Source organism: Cydia splendana, chromosome 5 (assembly GCF_910591565.1).
Source record: "Cydia splendana chromosome 5, ilCydSple1.2, whole genome shotgun sequence".
NCBI classification, from domain to species: Eukaryota; Metazoa; Arthropoda; class Insecta; order Lepidoptera; family Tortricidae; genus Cydia; species Cydia splendana.
The window spans coordinates 7,794,048-7,813,297 of NC_085964.1; the positions used below are offsets into that span (position 1 = coordinate 7,794,048).

Here is a 19,250-nt window from a genome sequence, read left to right on the forward strand (position 1 = left end):
GGTCCCGTTTTACCCTTTGGGTACGGAACCCTAAAAAGTGATCGAAGAAATATAAATTATTCTAGAAAAAATGTTATTAGTTAGAACCAAATCACGTAAAAGAAATAGGTATTTCGTAAAAAGATTTATTCTCGGCTCATAAGTAGATTCACCGATTTTAAATATACCTACCTACTGGTACGTATTAGGTAAAACTATTATATGTACTTAATATTGATTTTGTAGGTAAGTACCTACTAAAAGAAGCCATCTGCTTACGAAATCATGTTCTTTACATGAATCGGACTCGCGTGCGTAATTTTTTTTTTTTTTTTTAATATTGGGGACATCTTACACAGATCAACCTAGCCCCAAACTAAGCAAAGCTTGTACTATGGGTGCTAGGCAGCTTGTACTATGGGTGCTAGGTAAATAACTCTAATTTCCTTCATTGTATAGTTTGGGTATATCATAGAGGTACAATAATATAGAGAGGAAACGGGGGAGGGGCCAAATGACCGAACGAGATACACTTATAGAACTTTCAGTAGGAGTAGCAGAGAAAGCGGTATTATTGCTTGTCACAGTCTCACTTTTTAGGGTTCCGTACCTCAAAAGGAAAAAACGGAACCCTTATAGGATCACTCGTGCGTCTGTCTGTCTGTCCGACTCCCCCCCTCCCCCCTCCCCGGCCCTTTATCTCCGAAACTACTGGGTCTAACATTTTGAAAAAAATACACAAAATAGTTCTTTACCTATAGATGACAGGAAAACATATTAGAAATGTGCAGTCAAGCGTGAGGCGGATTTAACCCTTAAATGCATGATTTTTTTCTTTTTGCCCGAAATTAATATATGTATCACATAATTGTTTGTAGATTCTAGGAAAAATAGTAAAAAAAATATAACTTCGATTTTCACTGCGAAATCAGTGTTAGAAGTTGAATTGGCTAAATCATATTTATGTAAATATGTAATTTTCAGTAATATATAAATGAAATTTTTTACTACCATTAGAAAGGTACACTATTTGTGATATGATAAAGTTTTTAAATATAAAATAATTACATACCCCGAAAAAACCGTTCAAAATCACATACTAAAAATTATCAACTTGTAGATTTTTCCAAGATTGCCGACTTTTCGTCTTAAAAAGAATGTAATTTTTATAAATTAAAAATATTGCGTAAATTTAACCCTTAAATCAGTACCCTATTACTTGACGTTTCGCATAAAGGTGCGTTCAAGAACGTAAGCCTTTTTATTTTAAAACTGTTAGCTGTCTAATGGTTTGTAGACATTTGGCAACACTATGCATTTAAGGGTTAATGTACGGAACCCTTGGAACGCGAGTCCGACTCGCACTTGGCCGGTTTTGTTTGTTCCCCACCACAAATTTAGTATGGTTTATGGTGGGCAACAAATAACCCGACCGAATTACGTAAATTGTTTTTGGTATATTAGTCGCATTGCGTATGTTTTGTCCCTCACGGAGGCACGCGTATACCACTTCTATAGGATGCTACCTTCTATGGTTTATATACAAGCATTATGGAGGCGATTATCGACGTATCTCGTAAAAATAAAAAACGAATCTCAACGGTATCAATAACGTCACAGACGTCTTATGATTATAAAATCATAAGAAACAAGTATAAATCATGAGTCTTAGGTAACAAGCATATATATTTTTTACATGTCCAGGACCAGGACACCACACCTCTCTCATATTTACACTACCATCGCCCACGCTGTTAACTGACAGTTCGTAAACCTTATTACAAAAGGCATAAGGTCCACCGATGGACAGTTAAAAGTGTTGCTATTTGTACTACAATAGGTACGGTATTTACAGAAAATAAAAATAAACCAAGTTATACTTATATATTGCTTTTCCACTAGAGATGTGCGAGTAACGAAACCTCTTACGAAATTGCAGCTAAGCAAACCTCTTTTGGAGAAGCCTCTATTGAAGAAGACAGTGCTTGACTGATTGGAAACGAATTGTGATCATTACAAAGTTAATATTTCACTTGATAAGTCCATTCGTGAGCGTGAGCGGCAGGGCTAGGCGGTCTCCGGCGGCGTGGACTTGGCGCGCGCGGCGTGCGACTCCCCCGCGCCCGCGACGACCAGCAGCGCGGCCGCCACGCGCGCCGTCAGCTCCGCTTGGTTCAGCTCGTGCGCCCAAGGCACTCGACCCCACCGAGAGAGCTGCAAACAAAACGGCTATTTAGCTACCAAGCACATGCTAGGGGTGTTCATTTTAAACTGGAAAGGGGGCGCTTGGCCCACCCAAATGAGCAATTTTTACAAATTAAGAAAAAAAAAATGTTTTTTTAATCATTTTGGCTACTAGAATTTGTCGTAATAAAACACTAACCTGGTACTCTTCCTCGAGGCGGCACAGTAACACTGCTTCTTTCGGCTCCAGATGACGCTCCACGCACGCTATCATCAGTATGGGGGACTTAAGGGCTTCTACGCCGAAATTAATTGCTGCAAGAATATTTAAACAATTCAACTCAATAGTTACTAAGACAATCTACTATCTATACGTAGGTATGTTTAGTTCAAGGTTAGGGACCCAGGAAGTGATAAAATTAGCAAACACAAGAAACAATTTTTGTCTTTTACAGCCAATAAAATATGGCTTTTAAAATGCGTTTTGTGTAAGTACAGTAATTTTAAATTCAAACACTGTTTGTGCAAGTGACTCTCAGGGGCTTTTTTACACAAAATTATAATAGTAGTTACCAATGTGTTTTCGTTAGTTAGGCTTAGTCCTCATCATCATAAGCACAAGTAAACAAAGATATACCATTAAGTGCAGTGAAGTCAAATGACAGGAAGTATCGTGCCAGGACTGCCCGGGTCTCCGTAGCAACAGGAGGGAGTGCCAAGTCCTTGGATGTCTCTTGAGTAACATTGAATCTCTTTTGGAACCATTCTAGTACTGGTGTCCATTTTTCTGCTTGCAGTGCTCTTAATTCCTCTTCTTCCTATAAAAATACATGTAAAAGTATATTGAAAATGAAAATAGGATATTTAAGTAGCAGTAATAGAGAGCACTTATGTTTTTAAATTAGGTACTGAAATATTCCCTAAGTAAGAATTAACATTTAAATATGTTTATAAATTTCTTACCCAGTTTAATGTGATATAATATACAAAATATTTTCAGTGTGATATAAGAAATATAACTAATACACTAAATTTTCTTAGTAAAATTTATACACAAAATGACTTTACCTGTGAATGAAACAGGAGTGTGTCTGTAGGTAGAAAGTCTAGTAAATAACTAGCAATGTCATGTGAAGTCAACTTGCCAGGGTTGTCTATGGCTGTATTGCACAAAGCTGTCTGAAATAAAGTACAAGAGTCATTATTTACACTACAAGCCTCAATTACCTATTAATTGTTTGTCTTTATCTATCATCATTTTGACTTATGTATTTGTAAGAAATGGTTAAACATACATTAACTAATTGAGGCTTGTAAAGTTAGTGAATTAGTGGTAGTTATTGTTTTCTCTGTCTACATTCAAAAATCATTAATGAAACAGGATTAAGATTCAATTGAAATTTCCAATGATAATCGAGTTAAACATCCATGTCAAGCAAAGAGGAGTCATACCTTTACCAATACAATGACATCATTTTTAGGTTTATAAACAACAGTGGCGGCGCGTCAAACATATCCATAGGCAAGCCGGGGCTAATTTGGCTTACATATTTCCTTTACAACTCTGCTCAAATGTCCAAAAACAGGCAAGCCGGTGGGAATCGGCTTTTATGATGCGCCGCCACTGATAAACAACTCATTAAGATAAGTGTAGACTCATATATCATAATGCAAAGCACTCTTTACCAGGTGCATGGTGGGCTGTGTGATGTGTTCGACCTGCGCATCCCATTCAGCGGCGACGGCGCGCGCGAGCGGCTCGCTGCTCACCGACAGCACGCGTCCGTTTGGCGTCTTTAGCCGCCGGTGGTCCAGGGTCACCTCCCACTTACTGTCGCTCTGGACAATGCCAGTGTTGCGGTAAAACCTTTTGCGAGTCACTGTAATGTCAAATCATCACATATAAACCAGTCTGCAAAGTATCATATCAAATGATCATAGATAGAAATTCGTACTATTTTTGAAAATGATGCAAATCGATTTGTTAATTTTCTATTATCAGCCTAATTTAGATTATTAAAGTCTTGAAAGGGTTAAACTATAGAATAGAGCCCCACGAATGGAGGCGCATGGCGCAGGCGGGAGACGCATGGTTCTGGAGATATTCACGATTGAAGTTTTGAAATTAGGTTGTATTTCAGGTAATCTCGATAATTTTTACTCGTAATTTCGATGCAAAAATAATGCGTCTCCGCGCGGGGTGAATGGCATCAAGGGGTTTATATTTCATCCCCCCCACCCACAAAATTATTCTATAGCCAACCCCTTGAGAAATATAAAGTGTAAAAACAAATGAATGTTATGTTATGTTAAAAATTCTAACCATAATGTTGACGAGGGAAGAATTCGGTAAGACGTGCTCTAATTAAACTAGAGAATGACTTTGTTGTAAACGCCTGCATTTTCAAAATAACTTATTAATACTTTATGTGGAGAAATGATTTTTGTAACGCATTTAAAGGAACATTTCGCGTGTTTTTCTTCTTTCGCACCGTACTACTGCAAGCAATCATGTAATGTGATGTCACAGTGACGTTAGTGTGACACTTGTTTGACAGTTACCTGACGTTTCTTATGAAACGTTCCATGTTATGTATTATCGTTGGCCGAAAGTTGGACTTGAGTATTAAAATTACTTTCTATCTATCTCTCTACTACTCTTCCATATTCATGCAATAGAGAGGCAATATAATGGTAGGTATAACGATTTTTTTACCTTCGAACACCACCTCGAAACACCTTTAATTTGGCACAATAGTCGCAACTTAAGCCTAAGTTCTTTGTAGAAAAAAAAAAGGTTGACAGTCGAATGACATATTTTTATTATGTGTTGTTTTTTCCTGATGTTTTGAATTGAATTGTGTTACGTTTTTCGTTGTTTTGTTCGGGTCGTTTTGAACCAATAATATGGGCATAAATTTATTTCTCAGTCATCGAATCCAGTGACCAACACAGTAAGTTCAGTTTAGGCAGATTTAAACACAACTCATTTATCGAGACGAGCTAAAAGCACCTTCGCTTTTACACTTTTGAATGCAAATGACAGGAAAGTTTTACATGCCGGTGGCGGCGTGCGGATTTTTTAATAATGTTTATTTTCATTATGCAGATAAGAAGAGATAAGAATCGCAGCTGCATGTTTTGTTTCTTTGTTGTCTTATTAATTGTTATTGGGTACCACGAAGTAGGTAGTACCCCCGGACAAATGCCATGAGTACTCAGACATAACAAGCCAATTGCTGTTTTATCAATTTATATTAACTTTTATACCACACTCACCATACTCAAGGTCACCAAAATCTCAAACCCAAGGTCACCCAAAACCGAATCAGACGGTAACCAGCAAGCTGAAGCTACGGAGCCGAGTGTAGTGAATAACCATTATCTGGTACCAGGGGTTCCTTCATTAAATTTTAAACCTCATATCTAGGTATAGTCTTTAAGCTAATACTACTTGGTTTAGCAGTTCAAATCCTAGAAATATTTTTAACGGGGTAGGTATGAAGGCGTTCATTTTTTGAAAACTTTTAACTGCATCGCTTTTCATTTGGTAGGAATAATACCTTAATGTTTCTGATAGGTATTTCTTAATGAGTCAAGTTTTTTAGAAACATTAAGTTTTTTATTCCATCAAAAACTGGTGATTTTTACTGCATTTGGCAGGAAAAGTGAGTCCTGTAAAATAATCCCAACACCAGATTTCTATGTGTTTGATAATCTTCTCATTCCCACATTACGGCCAGGTGGAGTCTATAGTGTCTCTACTCGCAGTTTTTAAGTTAAAGTTTCTATTACCTAGACCTAGAGTGTCCAGAGATGATTCTGGTCAACAAACTCAACTGCTACTTACTTCTTCTGTGACTTATTTAAACTTACCTACCACTTAGGGGTCATCCATTAATTACATCACACGAATTTCTAGGTTTTTTTGACCCCTCACCCCCATTGTCACACTTGGTCACATTTGGCAAACCCCTGCCCCCCTGGTGTGACGTCACATTTTTTCAACGAAATCAGCAAATGGAATTAAGTTGGTTGTACCTATTTTTAATATTTTATCAAAATATTTTGGAAAAAAGACATTAGTAATTTTATAACCCAAAACTGATTAAGAAAGAAAATTAAACGAATAAAAATGATTATTGTTCCATAAACTTGTTATTCAACTGTACAGCAAATTAAATAATTTAAAAGAGTGACGTCTCAATGTTTGTGACTCCAGCACCCTCCCCCCTGTCAACATGTCACATTTTCTTGACCGAACGATGGGCCCTATGGAGGATTTACTATCATTAGGTACAGATGGAAAATTATCCACACGAATTTATACGTCAAAGTATAAAAATTACAATTTAAAATACATCGACTAGGAAAATTGTCCATCCAGCATAATGTCGAAAAACAGTTATGTCCAATAGTCAAAATGTCAAATATGATACAGGTCGAAAAATATGTGTCCATTTGTATTTGCGTACATTGAAAATCATGACCAATTGAAAATTTGTACATTTACGATTATAGAGGTTTATAATGCCATAGTCATGAAACTATTAAAAAGAAATGACTATTTTCAAAAATAAAGTTTTATTTTAGTATAAAATATTAGCGTTTTTATATCAAGATATTAATATGTCATAGGTAGGTAATGAATATATTTCATTTTGCTCATAATTTATAACGGACAAAATTCCATTCTGGCTTAATTAATTTACGACTAGATTACAAATTTGGTTAAAAAAGTTTTTTAGCACAATTACATTTTGACAAGATTCACATTGGACACTATTACTTTCGATCCAACTTCAGAATCGTCATTTCAAGTGGACGATTTTCCATTTGTACCTAATAGACTGGTTTTATTTTTCATCAAATCGATTTCGACTGGCAATTCATATTACTTTTTGGCAACCGGGTTTTTTAACCTAATTAGACCCCGCTGAATCCGAATTTGCCGGTTGCTTGATCGAAATCTTGACCGGAAGTGAGATAGTTGACATTAAAAGTCCCTTTTTTTAGTTTTTCGTAAATAACTCTTAAACGGTGGCGCATAGCAAAAAATGTTTTATTACATAAGTAATCTGCATAACATTGCCTACAAGAAAGATTCAGTACAATTTTTCGCTAGGATCAATATTCAAAGAGATACTAAAGCGGGAAATTTAATTATAATCACTTATAAGGTCCCTTTTTTTAGTTTTTCGTAAATAACTCATAAACGGTGGCCAATATCAAAAAATGTTGTTATAGGTTAATAATCTACACAAAATTTTGAACAAAAAAGATTCAGTACACTTTTCGCACGGATCAATATTTAAAAAGATAATAAACAGGGAAAGTTAATTATAATAAATTCTAAGTTTCCTTGTTTTTATTTATTCGTTAATAATTTAAAAAGTATGACTCATAGCAAAAAAAATCTTATACATAAATAATAAACATAAAATTTTCTACAAGAAACATGTAAAACACTTTTCGCTAGGATCAATATTTAAAAAGACTAAGCAGCGGGTAAGTTAATTATAATCAATTTTAAAATCCCTTTTTAGTTTTTTGTAAATAACTCGTAGACGGTGTCCCATATAGACCGGGAGATAGTGACACATTTTACTGGGTCATTTGTACCAGTATGGCGGTTCGTCAGGGGTCTAAGCATGTAATGAAGGAAAGAAAATGCTATGACCATAGCGCTGGTACCGGCGGCCCAATCGCGTGGGCGTTAGTCGAACGTGTCGGATAAAATACGAGTGTCGAACGATTTGTTCCACAAATATCCTCGTATTTTCCGATAGTCCATAAAAAAGAAGTAGGCGGTAGCGTAATGCCATACTTCTCCAGTGTGACTTACAGCCCGCCATACTGAGGCGAACACGTTAATTAAAAAAAAACAATTCAACCATTTGTGCCAAGCTAATTTTTGCACAGGTGATCATCGTCGAGCAGCCATTCATGGACATCACCATGCCATACTCTTCGGACGGTTCCAAATGCCCGCCATACCGCCGCAAGGAAGTTAATTTTTTTTTTTTTGCTAAACGATTTGTACCAGTATTGCATTTAAATTTTTGGAGAGTATTTGATAAAATGTGACCGTTATTATAATTGCCATACATATAGTAGGGGGAAAAAGTGCTGCCATACTTGAAAAACTTATTTAATCGACACGTTTCAAAAATACGACTATACAATACGTAAAATAATTTTTTACAGCATGGCATCATCATATTCTGTTTGACTGGATACAATTATACCTAAAAAAAAATATTCCGGATTATAACTACGGGGCGGACGACTGTGAGACTTAAGCCAAGACTTAAAAAATAAAAAAAAATTTGACGATTTGTACCAGTATGGCATTTGGATTTTTGGAAATTAGATGATGCAATGTGACCATTATTGTATTTGCCATACTTCTAATAGGGGAAAAAAGGGGCACCATACTTGAAAAAGTTGATATTTCGACGGGTTTTCAAAGTACAAGACATAAAATCATTTGTTACAGTATGGCATCTTTGTATCCGGATCGTTTGGGTAAAATTCTACCTAAAAAAAATATCCCATACTGTTACCATGGGGCGGAAGATTGTCACACTCAAGCAAGATATGAATTTAAAAAAAATGGAACGAATTGTTACAGTATGGCATTTTAAATTTACGAACGTTGGAAAAAAAAGTTTGGGAAAATTACACCGTACTTATGGTGAAGTGCCAAGGTGGTGCCACCCTCGAAAAATTTATTTTCTACAGGGTTTTTTTAGTGTTGAAAAATTAGCCTATACCGTAACCAGGGGGCTGGAGCTTCCACACTCGCTCTATGTCGACAACCAATACAATATTGAAACCATTTTTCGAAGTAGCCCATGATGCTGAAGTTCGCAACGTTGGAATGCAAGAAAAATATTGATTTTTAGTCACGATTTAGTTCTTTTTTTAATTATCCACATTTTTCGAGTCGATATTTTTTTCTGAGTGCAAAAATCGATCGTTTTATCATTCACAATTAAATTCTGACAGCTTTTTAGAAGACTGATTATTTAAAATAAGCATTTAAATATTGTATTTTTAATTAGTAGTAAGTAGTAAGTTATTTACTTATGTGCATTCTTCCGCCGATAATATATTTACTATTAATAAAACGTTTCATTTTACTGGCAACACAGTGGTAGATTTGATGTAATTTAATGGTGAATGGAGGTTTACAGCAAGATGAGCCGAGATCTCTATGATTCGAGAAATCGTTCGAGCGGTGGTAGCCGTACAATATTATTCAACATAATATATAGTTATAAGACAAGATTGCCGCCACCTACGTCTTTGAAATTTTGGATTTATATTCGGTAAAACTTAAACTTTCAGGAAAAATTAGTGCCATACTGGTACAAATCGTCAAAAATACGAATAAAATCTTATAATTAAAAAAAAATATTGTGCACATTTGCCACCTCCTACAGGTATGGCATTATGAGATTTCTATTTATGATCACACAGAAAGTGTTGAAAAAAAAATTCAAGATGGTACAAATCGTTTAGCAATAAAAAAAAAATTAACTCCCTTGCGGCGGTATGGCGGGCATTTGGAACCATCCGAAAAGTATGGCATGGTGATGTCCATGAATGGCTGCTCGACGATGATCACCTGTGCAAAAATTAGCTTGGCACAAATGGTTGAATTGTTTTTTTTTAATTAACGTGTTCGCCTCAGTATGGCGGGCTGTAAGTCACACCGGAGAAGTATGGCATTACGCTACCGCCTACTTCTTTTTTATGGACTATCGGAAAATACGAGGATATTTGTGGAACAAATCGTTCGACACTCGTATTTTATCCGACACGTTCGACTAACGCCCACGCGATTGGGCCGCCGGTACCAGCGCTATGGTCATAGCATTTTCTTTCCTTCATTACATGCTTAAACCCCTGACGAACCGCCATACTGGTACAAATGACCCAGTAAAATGTGTCACTATCTCCCGGTCTAATAGCAAAACAGGTTTTTAAGAATAAATTATCTACATAAAATTTCCTCCAAAAAACATCTGGAACACTTTTCTCTAGGATCAATATTTAAAGCGATATTATGGGAAGAAAGTTAGTTACAATCAGTTCACAGGTCACTTTTTTTTTAGTTTTTCGTAATAAACTCGTAAACGGTGGCCCGTTTCAAAACAATATTATACATAAATATTGGACATAACATTGTCCACAAAAAAAGTTCTGTATACTTTTTCGCTACGATCAATATCGCTTTACATATTGATCCTAGAGAAAAGTGTTCCAGATATTTTTTGGAGGAAATTTTATGTAGATAATTTATTCTTAAAAACCTATTTTGCTATGGGACACAGTTTACGAGTTATTTACAAAAAACTAAAAAGGGACTTTAAAATTTATTATAATTAACTTACCCGCTGCTTTGTCTTTTAAATATTGATCCTAGCGAAAAGTGTTCTATATGTTTCTTGTAGGAAATTTTATGTTTTTTTTGCTATGAGTCATACTTTTCAAATTACATATTAACAAAAAAATTAAAAACAAGGAACCTTAGAACTTATTATAATTAACTTTACCTCTTTATTATCTTTTTAAATATTGATCCGTGCGAAAAGTGTACTGAATGTTATTTGTGCAAAATTTTGTGTAGATTATTAACCTTTAACAACATTTTTTGATATTGGCCACCGTTTATGAGTTATTTACGAAAAACTAAAAAAAGGGACCTTAGAAGTGATTATAATTAAATTTCCCGCGTTAATATCTCTTTGAATATTGATCCTAGCGAAAAATTGTACTGAATCTTTCTTGTAGGCAATTTTATGCAAATTACTTATGTAATAGAACATTTTTTGCTATGCGCCACCGTTTAAGAGTTATTTACGAAAAACTAAAAAAGAGACCTTTAATGTCAAATATCTCACTTCCAGTTAAGATTTCGATCGAGTAACCGGCAAATTCGGATTCAGCGGGGTCTAATTAGGTTAAAAACCCCGGTTGCTTAAAAGTAATATGATTTGCCAGTCGCATCAAGAAGGAGAGCGATTTTGAATTTTTTTGTCTAGTCTATAATGACAGTAAATCCTATGGAGGTTAATTTCAAGGGTTTTTTGAGTTCCGTAGTCAACTAGGAAGGGGGCGTCCATTAATTACGTGAGGGCTTCAGGGGGTTTTTGGCAAACACTACGCAGGTACCTAATTTATTCGGCCCAAAAATAGTGTAAAAATGTGTCATATATTACAGTTCCTTCAAGTAGGTAGGGGCCATCATTCGGCGCAAGGGGTACATCGGGTTTAACCCCTTCGCCGTTCTGCCCTCGAGTTAGAAAAGTGAGAGAGTCGGGCGTGAACACGAGGAAATCGATGTTACGAAATCACTATTTTATTTTCTTAGTTTTAATTTGTTTATGTATACTCACCTAATTGACTTGAATTAATACTTAAAATGATATAGTATATACCATGAAGTCGTTTGAAAACAGAGGTTTTATTTTATTCTTGTCTAGGTAGAATTATGGCACCGGACACCATCGGTGATAAGGCCGAAGAGCTGCCACAAGCGCACAACGCCCAAGTTGAAGACTCGACTTCAGCAGGGGGGTACCCTAGGGCTTCGGGCGATGCGATTAATAGATCAAATGAACAATGGCAATTATTGATGCAAACTCAAAACGCCCAGATGATGGAATTAATTCGTATGATTAATGCTAATGTTGGCAGAGAACCAGAGTCTGCATTGCCCATCACATTGCCCGAATTTAATCCCGAAGAAGAGGGAGCAGACGCGGTGGCATGGTGCAAAGTGGTTGACATTCGCCTCGGTCAATACCCGCTTCAAGGCCGCGCCCTCATCATTGCACTGAGCAAATCATTAAAGGGCAGCGCATCAACCTGGCTATCCCAGGTGACATATGAGGGCATGACCTGGGACGAATTTAAATTAAATTTTCTCGCGTGTTACGACTCCGAGAATACATGCGCGGCAACAATGATAAGTATCAACAACAGCCGCCCTAAGGAAGAAGAATCCTACGCAGCTTACGCCAGCCGGATAGTGAACTCTTTTCTAACAAAATGGAAGGATTTAACACCAGAACAAATCGCAGTTTCTTTTGTGCTAGCTCACATATCCCGATTCGACACCAGAGTTCAAAGGATGGCTCATATGACGGATATAATGACACGCGAAAAACTTGTCCAGGAGTTGTCAGAGTTTTCTTATTTGAAACATAAACTGCAACCAAATCCCGTTGAAAATAATGATCTAACACCGGAAAAACGAGTTAAAAGAGTTCCTATTGAACGCCCTGCTAGAAAACGCAATAGTACGAAACCTAAGAAGGCTACTGCTACGTCAAGTAAGCCTGCTGTGGACATTGCGCCCGAGATCTGTTATGAATTACAACCAAATTCGGATGAAAATGTACTTAAACTTAAACTAGTTAAAAGTACTATTTCTATTGAACGGCCGGTCAGGATTGCCAGGAAGCGTAAGAGCACCAAACCAAAGACGGCTACGGCAACGTCCAGTACGCCAATGGATGTGATGCCTGAGATTTGTTATCGCTGCGGGGAGGGAGGTCACAACGCCATTGAGTGCCCGAAGGCGAGTGCCACTGCCCTTTCGGAGCCGGAACCCAATAGCTCGGCCAGTGCACAGAGCCACGTGGATTCCAGTAAACACGACTGTGTGTGCTGTGGTGGCCCACAACCTACCACGAGAACCTTACGTCATCGTCAGCCAGGTGAGTCATTTTATCATTTTGCTTTAAACTCATTTGTCACGTGTTTGTCATTTGTTTGTTGTTTGTGTGTTTGCGTTAAACTTTGTGTAATCAAGAGTTTTTGTAAAAGAGTTCACTGCAATACTTTTTCATAAAGGGTGTTAAAGTTACCATAATCCATTGCAATAAGTTGAAAAAATGTATACATTTTATGAACTCGACTGTACCCAGCTATATTAAGTACGTCGTTATCAATTAACGGCCTCCTAGCCTAGTCGGTAGTGACCCTGCCTACGAAGCAGGAGGTCCGGGTTCGAATCCTGGTAAGGGCATTTTTTGTGTGTTTATCACAAATATGTATTCCTCAGTTATGGATGTTTTCTATGTATATAAGTATTTATACATGTGTGTATATTATATATATCGTCGTCTAGTACCCACAACACAAGCCTTATTGACCTTACTGTGGGACTAGGTCGATCTGTGTAAAATTGTCCTATAGTATTTATTTATTTATCATTTTTAGCAATAAGGTAGCTATACTTGGCCCCGCGCCTACCTTCTATATCACAGTATTCAGTCTTTGCCTGTCGTAAGGTCAAATAAAGACTCATTAGTTAGGTACATCACGCTCCGCGATTGTTGCGCCATTTAGGGTCCTAGCTAAATTGGTTGTTCAATATTACTTACGCTATAGAATTTTCAATTTAGAAGAATAAATGGCATAACAATCCCGTGTGGTGACTGTACCTACCTATCTAGACACAATATCTAATTGTTTTGTCATAGCCTTGGATTATGTTTTCTCTTCAGTTTCTCATATAATATAATACAGTAATTTTATACATTTCGCGTTTGCGTTAAATCCGGTAGTTCTGATTTTTTGCAGACATGTTTATGTTGTTGACCTAATGAATAATCCAAGTTTGAGACCTCGAGCTCCGAACGCAACTTTGTCAAATATCGAAAAACTCGCGAAAATTTCGGTTTTCTTTTAGATTTGGGCGATTAAAGTTGCGTTCGGCGCTCGAGGTCACAAACTTGTATTATTAATTGGGCCAACATCATAAATAAGTCTGCAAAAAATCAGAACTACCGGATTTGACGTAAAAGAGCCAGGTTACAAAATTCGACAAAGTTACTGGATTAATAAGCAATACTGCTAATACGTTGTATAGGTACCTTACATTAGGTAGAGTAGGTTACTTTTAATACTTTTCGGAAACCATACTCAGCTTTACGTAAAGTCTGATGGTATTTTTATGTTTTTTTTCTAGAAACAATTAGCCACACGGATTTGCTCGCGGGTTCGTCCTCGGCAGCTACAAATGGTACCATATATATAGAGATTATGAGTGAAGACAAAAACCAATCAAACGGGGAAGATGTGATGCCCGCAGTATCGCGTCTAGAATCGTCGTCAGTAGCTCGAAATAACACGATATATATAGATACAGAGGCAAATCAAGACTTAATAAACGAGGAAATTAAGGCAACTGACAAGTATGTCGAAGACATAAATCAGAATGTAATCCAAGCAAGTGTGGAAAATGGGGCAAGCGATGTGTATGCCGAGTTAGTCCTTTTAGAGCAGCACGCGCTGGTTATAAATACTGAAGAGATAGAGTGTGGAGTGTGTATGGACAATTATCAACCTGGTCAAGGGGCAGTTCTTAGAGAATGCGTTCACGCGTTTTGCAAAGAGTGCCTCTCAGACGTCGTGAAGCACTCCGAGGAGCCATCAGTTTCATGCCCCGCCATGGGCTGCCCTGGGTTTCTGGAGGAGCGGGAAATCCGCGCACTCGTATCTCCAGAGGAATATGAGCGATGGCTGGCGAAAGGCCTGGCCGCCGCGGAGAGCGGCGCTCGAAACGCATTCCATTGTCGAACCGCCGACTGCCAGGGGTGGGCGATGTGTGACCCAGATGTTAAAAGGTTTCTCTGTCCTGTTTGCGATGTTATAAACTGCGTTACCTGTCAGGTATTATAAACCTTTTAAATGTTTCATACATACTGTTAGAGTTAGACCAAGAAAAGTCTGCAGCGATATTGATAGCCCACGCAGTGCAAGTGTTATTTTAAATGTCAAACTTCTATGAAATTATGACGTATAAATAACATTTGCATTGCACTGCGTGGGCTATCAAAATCGCACACTTTTCTTGGTCTAACACTAACCATTATAGATAATGCTATCCATCAACCAAAGTAATTCTAAATGTATGAGGTCATAATTCTATCACTCTCAATCTTATCCCGAGCTTCAAATCTGAAACACTAGGTACCTAATACCTTCTGTAGGTAATCAATTTAGATCTATACAGATCTAAAATATTCAACATACTTATACAAAATTAGTGGTTAGTAATTGAAAGATTTACTCTATAGCTACCAGTGGCGGAGCGTCCATAGAACTCGATTCCCATCGGCTTGTCTGATATTCAGGCACTTGGGCCATTTTCTTAAAACTTATGAAGAAAAGGAAGGGAAACTTAGCTACGGCTTGCCTACGCTACGAACAATCTAGACGCGCCGCCACTAATAGGTACCTAAAGATAGAACTGAACTACACCACAGCAAAGTAAGTAGTTTTCCATTTTCTTACAGGCCATTCACGAGAATGAAACTTGCGAAGAGTATCGCGCCAAGCAAAAATCTGACGAAAAGACCAAAACATACCTCGATAACTTGTTGTCGCGCGGAGAAGCCATGCAGTGCCCAGAATGCAGTGTTATAATAACAAAACAATTGGGGTGCGACTGGATCAAGTGTACAGCCTGCAGGACGGAGATCTGCTGGGCCACGCGCGGCCGGCGCTGGGGCCCGGGCGGCCGCGGCGACACCAGCGGCGGCTGCCAGTGTCGCGTCAAACGGAAGAAGTGCCATCCTTCTTGTCGCGATTGCCATTAGATTATTATAGTTTGACCAACCGTCGTGTTACTAGAAAGAAAGTGTGATAAGAAGGGGCGTAAAGCCTGCAGGTATACATTCGTTTAAAATTTTGCTCGTCATATCCCTCGGTTATACTTATCATTCTGTGAGATGTAGACCTCGCGGTAATAAGCTTAGTAAAAGCTTAAAAAATGTGAAAATAAAATACTTCCCCGAGTCATTATCACAACGAACTCACAATGGTCTAAGTGCCATAGATTCTACTGGCACTTATGCAAATTTCTACCACTTCGAACATTTCCCAAAAAAGGAAACGAATGACTTACTAGGTACTTACTGAGCAGGTTCATAAAATTTTACGGAATCGGTTGAGAAGAGAAATGCGACCTGTAGGGCTACCGCCAATACCGAAAATCGTCAATTGCGGGCATTTTTCTCTGTCACTCTAATTACGCCTTCATTGGAGTAAAAGAGTAAGATCCCCGCAATTTGCGAATTTCGGTTTTCGCGGTAGCCCCTCTGTGCCCTGTTTATCAAAAGCTTGTAACTTGTAGTACCAGTGGAAGTCCCTGTATAACAAAAGCTGTCATGAAGTGACATCCGCTTGTATTACAAGTTACAAGCTTTTGAGAAACGGGCCCCAGTGCCCTGTTTATCAAAAGCTTGTAACTTGTAATACAAGTGGAAGTCCCTTTTTGACAGCTTTTGTTAGAAAGGGAATTACACTTGTATTACAAGTTACAAGCTTTTGTGAAACGGGCCCCTGTAGAGGAGAACATCTGGACTCACGAAAGCATTTTTGCTCAAGCTGAAACGGAGACCTTCGCTAACGCTCGGTCTTATACTAAGTATACTGATTACTGTCATTAGGGGTCATCCATTAATTACATCACACGTTTAGGGGGGGGGGGGGTCAAGAAAATGTGACATGTTGTGACAAGGGGGAGAGGGGAGTCACAAACTTTGTGACGTCACTTTAACTTCATCAGTAACCAAAATTTTATTTTAATCATTTTATTTACTGTACAGTTCAAAAACAAGTTTTTGGAACGATAATCGTTTTTATTACTTTAATTTTTTTCATAATCAGTTTTGGGTTATAAATTTACTAATATTTTGACAAAAAAATAATAATACTTAATTCGATTTGCCGATTTCGTTGAAAAAATGTGACGTCACACCAGGGGGGGAGGGGTTTGCCAAATGTGACCAAGTGTGACAAGGGGATGAGGGGTCAAAAAACCTTGAAATGCGTGTGACGTAATTAATGGATGACCCCTTATGGTATGCCAGGTAACGATATGCAACTGAAAAGATTATATATTTACAGTACATACACTACACAATAATGCACTAGTGCGGGAAACAGCACTTTCCGTGCGTATGTCAAAAGTTTAAAGGGCCATATGTACGATACACGTTCGAATAAGTAATTCGCAACTCGTGTCGATTTAAAACACTCCCTTCGGTCGTGTTTTAATTTATCACCACTCGTTTCGAATTTCCTCTTTTCCGCACTTGTATCGTAAATAACTATTACAAATTAATTACTATACAAGGGGATGGCCCTTTAAATTTTCGACTTAGGCACGGAAAGTGCTTATTCCCGCAGTAGTGGGGGAAAGTAGGACCATTTGTACTATAAATCTGTAAATGAAAAACAGGCATGCTTTCGTGATTTTTCTACTTTAAACTTTTAAGGTTTTGGGTGGAATCTGCCCTTGCCAATGTACAGTCAGCTGCAGAGAAAAGGTACCCCCCTGCATAGAAGTTTGTATGCAAAGGTGCTAAGCGAATAGTATTGCAGACTGTTCCTACACCTAGTCTAGTTTCCGTGTGAATTTTTTAATGGCATTTGCCCGTGATTAAAACGTAAAAATTTAATATAAAAACAAGGTGCAATTTTGTGTTAGCCCCCTCTTGAAAAATATTGAGGTTCCTGCCTTCGGGTTGGTTGGTCGGTTGACGTAGTAGGCAGTGTCCAAATTTTGCTGTCTTCTTATATTAAGTGGGGCTGTGAACACAGTGTACGGTACGGCCGCCAGGTTTCCCGTCAAGGCCTTAGAGCTGGATTTTCCGGCTTTTATCTAGTCGTACTAGACACTAATAACACGATGGTAAGCCAGACTACTACAGTTGATTTATGTTCAAATGATCTTAGTCAGGAATATTTTTATTTTTTTATTCCATAATGTAAATGGTACAAACTGCAGTCGTCAACCTTACAAATAATAATGTATGATTGTTATTGTGTTGTTTTACTAACTCCTAGCAGCTTAAAAATATACTGGTGATTGCATGTAGGAGTTGAGGAGAGAGAAAAGATGATCTTTAATCGAATGATTGTTCTTCTAATACCTATTGCCTTCTCTTTTTAATAACAACTTTACAACTAGGTTAGGTACCTAGTTGTAAACCCAACTTATACACAGAGACATACCTATTGTAAAAGAAAAAAAATGTGAAATTAACGAAAAAATAGTACCCTCTCCTTTCTCCGGTGTAACTGCTGAAATAGATGGCGCTGTACTGGGTTATATTTTGTGAACTTTTGTGTTCACTGAATTTTCAAACGTCAACTTGTGTAAACCAGAGAATCTATAGAGCACCATCTACATCAGTTGTCAAATTGACACATCTTTTACAATCAATGTACATCTTTGCTACTATATTAAAGGCTACGTACGATATCTATCGACCAATGAAACTGTCGAAACTGAGCCTGAAGCCTCGAGGACGGACATAGGGTATTCTTGTTAGGGGTGTCCGCTGCCTGGGAAGGGAGGAGATATGGCAGACGATTTGTACGCCCGGGAGTTACGCGGTTATTGCTAGCGTGCGGCGCTCCTGTGTGAACGAGACACCGTTATGCACGTATACAGCGATGACCCGCTCGCACACCGGAGGGGCGTGTGGATCCGAATCAGATGTGAAACAGCCTTAGTATAACGTCGATCAGCCTGAAATACCGTTATAGGTCTTTGGTGCAGAAGGATTACGATGACTATTTAATACCACCCAGCAACAAGTTAATAAGCCTCTAGTTACTTCTCTGGGTTTGAAGGTCGAATGCTTTCGCAACCATTTAGTGTATAGGTATGTGTCAATCCTTGGGATTAGGTTGTCAAGCGGACCCCAAGCTCTCATATAAAGGAAATATTTAACTAGAGGAGGCAGTTTCGATACTACTACATATGATGTCAATGCAAACTTGAAATGAATTATTATGAGCCCTACTTATCACACTGGACATTTGCGAACGAGTTGAAAGCGAGGGGAGTTCGCCGCCAGTGGCGTAGCGTGAACGAATCTAGCCGTGAGCGAAATCGCATCCGCGAGGCCCTTTTCTTTCACTGTGCTCGAAGGGGCCTCGCGCGTGTCCTCCCTGGGATTTTTTTTGCCCAGTAGTTACCACCAAAATATTGTTACAGTTCAATACTAATAAATACAGTTTAAATATAGAGTGCTTTAATAAATAATTAT

General features: G+C 38.0%; 2 protein-coding genes across 2 annotated transcripts; one reads left to right on the forward strand and one right to left on the reverse strand.

Annotated features, from left to right (window-relative positions):
* Positions 1-1,967: 1,967 nt before the first annotated feature.
* LOC134790585 (ATP synthase mitochondrial F1 complex assembly factor 2) lies at positions 1,968-4,659 on the reverse strand. The gene is made up of 6 exons (XM_063761434.1): positions 4,487-4,659; positions 3,850-4,043; positions 3,232-3,342; positions 2,801-2,981; positions 2,363-2,478; positions 1,968-2,193 (listed from the first exon to the last, which is right to left on the reverse strand). Exons 1-6 carry the CDS (start codon positions 4,563-4,565, stop codon positions 2,047-2,049), a joined length of 828 nt encoding a protein of 275 aa, XP_063617504.1. The 5' UTR covers positions 4,566-4,659; the 3' UTR covers positions 1,968-2,046.
* Positions 4,660-5,004: 345 nt separating this feature from the next.
* Positions 5,005-18,015, forward strand: LOC134790584 (E3 ubiquitin-protein ligase lubel-like). The gene is made up of 4 exons (XM_063761433.1): positions 5,005-5,117; positions 11,658-12,896; positions 14,153-14,856; positions 15,483-18,015. The coding sequence occupies exons 2-4, from the start codon at positions 11,666-11,668 to the stop codon at positions 15,783-15,785; spliced, it is 2,238 nt and encodes a 745-aa protein (XP_063617503.1). The 5' UTR covers positions 5,005-5,117; positions 11,658-11,665; the 3' UTR covers positions 15,786-18,015.
* The last annotated feature ends 1,235 nt before the right edge of the window (positions 18,016-19,250 follow it).

Coding starts and splice junctions, on each gene's coding strand:
- LOC134790584 (XM_063761433.1), top strand. CDS start 11,666: ATGGCACCGGACACCATCGGTGATAAGGCCGAAGAGCTGCCACAAGCG. Junction 12,897..14,152: donor CTTACGTCATCGTCAGCCAG/GTGAGTCATTTT, acceptor TTTTTTTTCTAG/AAACAATTAGCCACACGGAT. Junction 14,857..15,482: donor TAAACTGCGTTACCTGTCAG/GTATTATAAACC, acceptor ATTTTCTTACAG/GCCATTCACGAGAATGAAAC.
- LOC134790585 (XM_063761434.1), bottom strand. CDS start 4,565: ATGCAGGCGTTTACAACAAAGTCATTCTCTAGTTTAATTAGAGCACGT. Junction 4,044..4,486: donor CTTCCCTCGTCAACATTATG/GTTAGAATTTTT, acceptor TTGACATTACAG/TGACTCGCAAAAGGTTTTAC. Junction 2,982..3,231: donor CACTCCTGTTTCATTCACAG/GTAAAGTCATTT, acceptor GTATTTTTATAG/GAAGAAGAGGAATTAAGAGC.